At 42.5% G+C, this 9,227-nt stretch overlaps 1 protein-coding gene across 5 annotated transcripts; it reads left to right on the forward strand.

The window, feature by feature from the left end:
• Window positions 1-469: 469 nt before the first annotated feature.
• Window positions 470-9,027, forward strand: LOC118390070 (ER membrane protein complex subunit 6). Of its 5 annotated transcripts, none has more exons than XM_035780250.2 (2): window positions 470-826; window positions 8,467-9,027. In XM_035780250.2, exons 1-2 carry the CDS (start codon window positions 614-616, stop codon window positions 8,830-8,832), a joined length of 579 nt encoding a protein of 192 aa, XP_035636143.1. In that variant the 5' UTR covers window positions 470-613; the 3' UTR covers window positions 8,833-9,027. The 5 variants fall into 5 exon arrangements, with proteins under 5 accessions (XP_035636143.1, XP_035636145.1, XP_035636144.1 ...); XM_035780252.2 differs by lacking the exon at window positions 470-826 and adding an exon at window positions 8,052-8,269 and having other exon boundaries at window positions 8,470-9,027; XM_035780251.2 differs by lacking the exon at window positions 470-826 and adding an exon at window positions 8,053-8,269.
• The last annotated feature ends 200 nt before the right edge of the window (window positions 9,028-9,227 follow it).

Consider the following 9,227-nt stretch of genomic DNA (forward strand, 5'->3'; position numbering starts at 1 on the left):
TTCATAAACATTTCTGAGGATATCACTGAATAGTAAAATAAGCATGATGTTGATTGTAATAGTCACTGTTAGCCAATGAAAAAAAACTATTCAAATATTCAAGTAAACTGTCATGTTGGCATGAATGATTCGGGAGACAGGCGCAGGAATGCGTAACAGCGGTTTTTATTTTTTATTTACCCAAATTACGGCGTGCTGTGCTAAGGCACAGGGCCAAGACCAAACAAACACGTAACAAAACACAGGGTAGAAACCCAAACAAAAGTGCGAGGAGTACCTTGAATAAATAATACAAGCGCACGATGATTAACACACAGGACGAGACACGTAATCATCTGCGCAATCCATAATGGCAGAAAAGCCAAAACACACAGCGGACACTGTAACAATAATCGACAGCACCATGGTGAACAAAGGGCACATATATACAAATACAATCAGTGGGAATAGGGGCAATGAATGTTCCAGAGGGATCCGTGACATAAACAAATAGGAATGCCCCTCTGTGTGTGAATTTGTAACTCATAGTCTGCCATGAAAGACCATAACCACGCCCACAGCTGAGTCTACATCCTGCCCATATTCCACAGGTAAAGAAAACGCCCTCTGCTTCATGTCTGAGCACCGTGTTATGGGAAAAGGCACTCCCACTGCCCACGATCCTTTGCAATCCGGCATCCAGAAGGAAGATAGGGTGCATCATGGAGGTGATATTGTCCAGAACGCCCGGCACACTGCTCTGGTTATGTGGTCCAGGGAGAGTTTGGAGGGGTGTATTCTTTATACCTGGCCCAGGCTGAGCGGGTCGTGTCTTTCCCCCCAGATGGTAAGACTCACCCTCAGGTCACTACTGTCCACTCTAAGGACACATCTGATCAGCACCTCATTTTTATTTTATTTTATTTCACCTTTATTTTATTTAACCAGGTAGGCCAGTTGAGAACAAGTTCTCATTTACAACTGCGACCTGTCCAAGATAAAGCAAAGCAGTGTGACAAAAACAACAACACAGAGTTACACATAAACAAACGTACAGTCAATAACACTATAGAAAGAAAAAGAAATTGAAAAATCTATGCACAGTGTGTGCAAATGTAGAAGAGTAGGGGTGGGGTGTAAGGCAATAAATAGGCCATAGAGGAGAAATAATTACAATTTAGCATTAACACTGGAGTGATAGATGTGCAGATGATGATGTGCAAGTAGAGATACTGGGGAGCAAAAGAGCAAGAAGGTGAGAAATAATATGGGGATGAGGTAGATGGAGTGCTAATGAGGTAGATGGGGTGCTATTTACAGATTGGCTTTGTACAGGTACAGTGATCGGTAAGCTGCTCAGACAGCTGATGCTTAAAGTTATAGAGGGAGATATAAGACTCCAGCTTCAGTGATTTTTGCAATTCGTTCCAGTCATTGGCAGCAGAGAACTGGAAGGAAATGCGGCCAAAGGAAGTGTTGGCTTTGGGGATGACCAGTGAAATATACCTGCTGGAGCGCGTGCTAAGGGTGGGTGTTTCTATGGTGACCACTGAGCTGAGATAAGGCGGGGCTTTACCTAGCAAAGATGTATAGATGACCTGGAGTCAGTGGGTTTGGCGACGAGTATGAAGCGAGGGCCAGCCAACGAGAGCATACAGGTCGTAGTGGTGGGTAGTATATGGGGCTTTGGTGACAAAACGGATGGCACTGTGATAGACTACATCCAGTTTGCTGAGTAGAGTGTTGGGGGCTATTTTGTAAATGACATCACCGAAGTCAAGGATCGGTAGGATAGTCAGTTTTATGAGGGTATGTTTGGCAGCATGAGTGAAGGAGGCTTTGTTGCGAAATAGGAAGTCGATTATATATTTATTTTTGGATTGGAGATGCTTAATGTGAGTCTGGAAGGAGAGTTTACAGTCTAAACAGACACCTAGGCATTTGTAGTTGTCCACATATTCTAGGTCAGAACCATCAGTCAGAGTAGTGATGGTAGCCAGGCGGGAGGGTGCGGGCAGCAATCGGTTGAATGCACTTATTTTTACTAGCATTTAAAAGCAGTTGGAGGCCATGGAAGGAGTGTTGTATGGCGTTGAAGCTCGTTTGGAGGATTGTTAGCACAGTGTCCAAAAAGGGCCAGATGTATACAGAATGATGTCGTCTGCGTAGAGCAGGGTCAGAGAATCACCAGCAGCAAGAGCGACATCATTGATATATACAGAGAAAGAGTCGGACCGAGAATTTAACCTTGTGGCACCCCCATAGAGACTGCCAGAGGTCCAGACAACAGGCCCTCCGATTTGACACACTGAACTCTATCTGAGAAGTAGTTGGTGAACCAGGCGAGGCAGTCATTTGAGAAGCCAAGGCTGTTGAGTCTGCCGATAAGAATGCGGTGATTAACAGAGTCGAAAGCCTTGGCCAGGTCAATGAAGACGGCTGCACAGTACTGTCTTTTACCGATGGTGGTTATGATATCGTTGTGGAAAGCATGTGGAAAGCATGGTCAGCCGTAGAAAAATGCTTATTGAAATGATCGATTATCGTAGATTTATCGGTGGTGACAGTGTTTCCTATCCTCATTGCAGTGGGCAGTAGGGAGGAGGTGCTCTTATTCTCCATGGACTTTACAGTGTCCCAAAACTTTTTGGAATTAGTGCTACAGGAAGAACATTTTTGTTTGATAAAGCTAGCCTTAGCTTTCCTAACTGACTGAGTATTTTGGTTCCTGGCTTCCCTGAAAAGTTGCATATCGCGGGGGCTATTCGATGCTAATGCAGAACGTCACAATATGTTTTGTGCTGGTTAAGGGCAGTCAGATCTGGGGTGAACCATGGGCTATATCTGTTCTTAGTTCTACATTTTTTGAATGGGGCATGCTTATATAAGATTGTGAGGAAAGCACTTTTGAAGTGCAACCAGGCATCCTCTGATGGGATGAGGTCAATATCTTTCTAGGATACCCGGGCCAGATCGATTAGAAATGCCTGCTTGCTGAAGTGTTTTAGGGAGAGTTTGACAGTGATGACGGGTGGTCATTTGACCGCGGACCCATCACGCACGCAGGCAATGAGGCAGTGATCGCTGAGATTCTGGTTGAAGACAGCAGAGATGTATTTAGATGGCAAGTTGGTTCTGATGTTATCTAAGAGGGTGCCCATGGTTACGGATTTAGGGTTGTACCTGGTAGGTTCCTTGATAATTTGTGTGAGATTGAAGGCATCTAGTTTAGATTGTAGGACGGTCGGGGTGTTAAGCATGTCCCAGTTTAGGTCACCTAACAGTACAAACTCTGAAGATAGATGGGGGGCGATCAATTCACATATGGTGTCCAGGGCACAGCTGGGGGCTGAAGGGGGTCTATAACAAGTGGCTACAGTGAGAGAATTGTTTCTGGGAAGGTGGATTTTTAAAAGTCGAATCTCGAATTGTTTGGGCACAGACCTGGATAGTAAGACAGCACTCTTGCAGGCTATCTCTGCAGTAGATTGCAACTCCGCCCACTTTGGCAGTTCTATCTTGTCAGAAAATGTTATAGTTGGGGATGGAAATGTCAGGATTTTAGGGTTAGTGTTATAATTTAACCTTTATTTAACTAGGTAGGTCAGTTAAGAACAAATTCTTATTTACAATGACGGCCTACACCAGGCAAACCCGGACGACGCTGGGCCAATTGTGCACCCCCCTATGGGGCTCCCAATCACGGCCGGTTGTAATACAGCCTGGAATCGAACCATGGTCTGTAGTGATGCTTCTAGCACTGAGATGCAGAGCCTTAGACCGCTGTGCCCTCGAAGCCCCCCTACTATTAGCATTTAGGCACTACTATAGATCTGAATGATGGATAGGTGTAAGCACAGAATGGTTAGTTTTCCACCTAGAATATTAGGAAGTGTAAGGTGGAGCTATTACCATATAGCTTAAACCTATCCAATCCTCGTTCAGCAATACTATTGACATTCAAAGGTCAGACCACCCCTCTTCCCCAGTCTTCACCTGCGTCCGTCCTGTTAGTCATGCAGGAGTAGACAGAACACTGGAAGTCCCCTAGGGCTGCCCCTACAGGTGTGTTGGCGTGGACACCATGCCACTCAGAGCACGTCTGCACAGCCATGCAGCCAGATGGCACACACTCAGGTAGCAGGTGCACAGGAAAGCCAGCATCCCAGGGAGGCAGGTGCACAGGAAAGCCAGCATCGTTCATATTAGAGCATGCACACACACACACACACAGTCTTGCACAGCTGACCTTCTGGGGACATACAATTCAGTCACATTCAAAATCCTATTTTCCATAACCCCTAACTCTAAACCTAACTCCAACCCTAACCTGTACCCTTACCCTAACCCTGACCCTAACCCAAAAACCGTAACCCTAACCCTAGCTCCTAACCCTAACCCTAAAACTAACCGTAGCTTCTAACCCTAACACTATTTCTAACCTCAACCCTAAACCTCCTGGAAACAGCATTTGACCTTGTGGGGACCAACAAAATGTCCCCAGTTGGTAAATGTTTTGTTGGTTTACTATTCTTGTGCAGACTTCTGGTACCCACAGGTATAGTTAAACACGTCCACAGCTGCATGTTAGCTAACCTACAATATAACACAACACATCCATTCTTATAATGTTCAGTATGTAGTATGTTAGTAATAACATCCTTCTGTACTAAAATATACTTAGTGCTAAAAGAAGAACAAGAACAACAAGAAGATCAAGAAGAAGAACAAGAAGAACGAGGCCAGGACATTGTGCTCACATATCTATGTTCCACTGGTTGGTGGCAGTTTTGAAGTAGCCCAGCTGGCTGCATACTGGCCAGTCATCATGGCACAGCTCTCCGAACCACAAAGCATGGACACCATATATTCATTGATTGTTCCTGTCACAGTGAAGTCAGACAGGAACCCCAGCCTGCATTCAAATGCAAAGTGAAAAGCAGAATGCTGTTGCACCTTCTTCATCACACTGTCTGTGTGGGTGGACCATTTCAGCTTGTCAGTGATATGTACGCTGGTATATGTCTCATGTACCAGAAGATAGTGTCACAATCAAAGCCCGTGGCTATGATGCCATGTGAGTCTGGGTTTGGAAGAGTACACAGGAAATGACAGTTGCAGCACCCATCCTGCCGGGTGATCAGCTGACTGGTGTCTCTAGGTCTGAAGAGCCTGAGGGTATACAGTGATCATAAAGGACTTGTTTGGATAAAGAGATCTGGTATTTTCTAAATCAAAACTCTATATCACATAGGCATAAGAGTTGGTGACACACTATTTATGACCCCAAAAATGTTTTACCTTTTTGGGCTTTCCAGAATATAACCGCATGCATTTGTCCAGACACCCCAATTCTACAGACATCCTGGAGCTTGTCTCTAGGCAGAGATGTGATGCACTCATTCAGAGCTGTTATGATTTGTCAAGTGTCCTGCTTTTTGGCCTGCAAAAGAAAACCCAATCATATATTTTTTTAAGAAATCTATAAATCAACAGGATTATATACAATTTGAGAACAAATGCACAGCAGCTTAAACTGCTAAAAAGGCTGCACAATTAAAGCTAGAATCGTTTGTTTTTGTAGAATCCTTTACGTGACAGGTAGCCTAGCGGTTAAGAGTGTTGGGCCAGTAACTGAAAGGTTGCAGTTTGGACACACCTACTTATTAAAGGGTTTATCTTTATTTTTTACTATTTTCTACATTGTAGAATAGTAGTGAAGACGCCATAACTATGAAATAACACATATGGAATAATGTAGAACCAAAAAAGTGTTAAACAAATCAAAATATATTTTATATTTGAGATTCTTCATAGTAGCTAAATCAAATCAAATAAAATTTTATTTGTCACATGCACATGGTTAGCAGATGTTAATGCGAGTGTAGCGAAATGCCTTATACCTTATAGACACAAGTGTAAGGGGATAAAGAATATGTACATAAAGATATATGAATGAGTGATGGTACAGAGCGGCATAGGCAAGATACAGTAGATGGTATTGAGTGCAGTATATACATATGAGATGAGTATGTAAACAAAGTGGCATAGTTAAAGTGGCTAGTGATACATGTATTACATAAAGATGCAGTAGAGATATAGAGTACAGTATATACATATACATATGAGATTAATAAAGTAGGGTATGTAAACATTATATTAGGTAGCATTGTTTAAAGTGGCTAGTGATATATTTTACATCATTTCCCATCAATTCCCATTATTAAAGTGGCTAGAGTTGAGTCAGTGTGTTGGCAGCAGCCACTCAATGTTAGTGGTGGCTGTTTAACAGTCTGATGGCCTTGAGATAGAAGCTGTTTGGCCTTGATGACAGCTTTGCACACTCTTGGCATTCTTTCAATCAGCTTCATGAGGTAGTCACCTGGAATTAATTTCAATTGAGAGGCGTGCCTTGTTAAAAGTTCAGTTGTGGAATTTCTTTCCTTCTTAATGCGTTGTGACAAGGAAGGGGTGGTACACAGAAGATAGCCCTATTTGGTAAAAGACCGACTCCAAATTATGGCAAGAACAGCTCAAATAAGCAAAGATAAATTACAGTCTATCATTACTTTAAGACATGAAGGTCAGTAAATCCAGAAAACGTCAGGAACTTTGAAAGTTTCTTCAAATGCAGCTGCAAAAACCATCAAGCGCTATGATGAAACTGGCTCTCATGAGGATCCCCACAGAAAAGGAAGACCCAGAGTTACCTATACTGCAGAGGATATATCCATTAGAGTTACCAGCCTAAGAAATTCCAGCCCAAATAAATGATTCACCGAGTTCAAGTAACAGACACATCTCAGTGTCAACTGTTCAGAGGAGACTACTTAAATCAGGCTTTCTTGGTCAAATTGCTACAAAGAAACCACTACTAAAGGACACCAATAATAAGAAGAGACATGCTTGGGCCATTAGACAAGTGGAAATCTGTCCTTTGGTCTGATGAATCCAAACTTGAGATTTTTGGTTCCAAAAGCCGTGTCTTTGTAAGACGCAGAGTAGGTGAACGGATTATCTCTGCATGTGTAGTTCCCACTGTGAAGCATGGAGGAGGAGGTGTGATGGTGCTTTGCTGGTGACACTATCAGTGATTTATTTTTAGTTCAAGGCACACCTAACCAGGATGGCTACCACAGCATTCTGCAGCGATACGCCATCCCATCTGGTTTGAGCTTAGTGGGACTATCATTTGTTTTTCAACAGGACAATGACCCAACACACCTCCAGGCTGTGTAAGGGCTATTTGACCAAAAAGAAGTATGATGGAGTGCTGCATCAGATGACCTGGCCTCCACAATCACCCGACCTCAACCCAATTAAGATGGTTTGGGATGAGTTGGACAGCAGAGTGAAGGAAAAGCAGCCAACAAGTGCTCAGCATATGTGGGAACTCCTTCAAGACCGTTGGAAAAGCATTCCAGGTGAAGCTGGTTGAGAGAATGCCAAGAGTGTGCAAAGCTGTCATCAAGGCAAAGGGTGGCTACTTTGAAGAATCTTAAATATATTTGGATTTGTTTAACATTTTTTGGTTATTACATGATTCCATGTGTGCCATTACATAGTTTTGATGGCTTCACTATTTTTCTACAATGTAGAAAATAGTAAAATAAAGAAAAACCCTTGAATGAGTAGGCGTGTCCAAACTTTTGACTGGTACTCTACATACATGCGTTTCGTCGCTGATGATAGCCGTCTTGGTTTGCAAAGATAAGCTATTCGTTACTGTTTTTGATCTAATATCAAATAACACAACTTCGACTGAAGTAATTCCTATATCTATGTCCAGAACATAGTTCGCCATGGTTAGCTGCTTCTGAGATTGCCTCTGAGCCTATTAATTATTGTAAATTTTATCCAGAGCCCAGCGATTGTAAACAGAGGGCGCTACTAATTTGATCTAAGTCGGACACCATACACCAAAGTTCGTTTTGGTCACAGTTCACAACAAATACAGTTTAAAGATATTACAAAATTGAATGAAAGAAAATAAATGTGTGATTAAATTTAATTGAAAAGCACATCCACTGACTTCATCAAAAACGAGCAGTTGATACAAAAATAAAAGTCCCAGAATGCATTTCGCAAAAAAGGCAGATTCAGAAAGACGGGTCACATCGCAGTTACCTTTGCGCCATTTAGCTACAATCAGCTTTAGTTCTGTAATTACATTCCAGTAGTGAAGGGGTTAGTAAATCCATTGACATGGAATATTAAGTGTCACAAACTAGCTATGTGCCTTTGATGTGTTTGTGAAGTAAACGAAGTACTCTATATTGTTTTTATTTCGGTGAGTAAACCGCTTGCTAGCTGCTAACGTTAGCTCCCAGTGTCCAGCTGGATGTCAGCTGGCAAGCCGGTTCGCTAGTGACAAAAATGCTTGCTTTAAACAAGATTATGTAGAATTTGTACGATACAATAACGTATATGCAGCAATGTAAGCATTCAATATTATGTAATGATTTTCTAATGACCTCTTGTTTGCAGCAGTCATCGCTGGAAAACAAACGAGGTGCCGACATGGCCTCAGTCGTAGCGAAACGAGAAGGACCACAGTTCATCAGTGAGGTTGCTGTGAGAGGCAACGCCGCAGTGCTGGACTACTGCCGGACGTCGGTGTCAGCTCTGTCGGGGGCGACAGCGGGCATCCTTGGGCTCACAGGACTGTACGGATTTATCTTCTATTTCCTCGCCTCGTTCCTCCTCTCCCTTCTTCTCATCATCAAGGCCAGTCGCAGGTGGAACAAGTGCTTCAAGTCTCGGCGGATGCTCTTTACAGGAGGGCTTGTTGGAGGTCTTTTTACCTACGTCCTGTTCTGGACTTTCCTCTACGGAATGGTGCATGTGTACTAATAAAATTGACCAGAATGTTGAGCAAGTTTTAAACCTAATGTCATGTAAATCCAATTATGATTGTCTAACTGCCCGCAAAACTTTGTAGATATAGGCGATTGATTGAATACTTTGCTAGATTAACTGTTTATTATACAGCTACGTGAAGTATGTCTGTCAGCAACTCTATTTATAAATAAACTAAAACATGTCCTGCTTTCTCTCATTTACTGAACTGTTAACCGCTGCAGTATGTTATTGTTTAGCTCTGCTCTTTTGCATCTCTAGGATAACTGAATTTACCAAATGTTGTCATCTAGCAGTTGATACATGTTATAATAAACATTGATGGGTAGTAGGCATCAGAGTGATGTGCCTGATAACATATTTTTCAAGTAGTGTAAATAGGATATAAC

This window comes from Oncorhynchus keta, chromosome 11 (genome assembly GCF_023373465.1).
Source record: "Oncorhynchus keta strain PuntledgeMale-10-30-2019 chromosome 11, Oket_V2, whole genome shotgun sequence".
Lineage (NCBI taxonomy): Eukaryota > Metazoa > Chordata > Actinopteri > Salmoniformes > Salmonidae > Oncorhynchus > Oncorhynchus keta.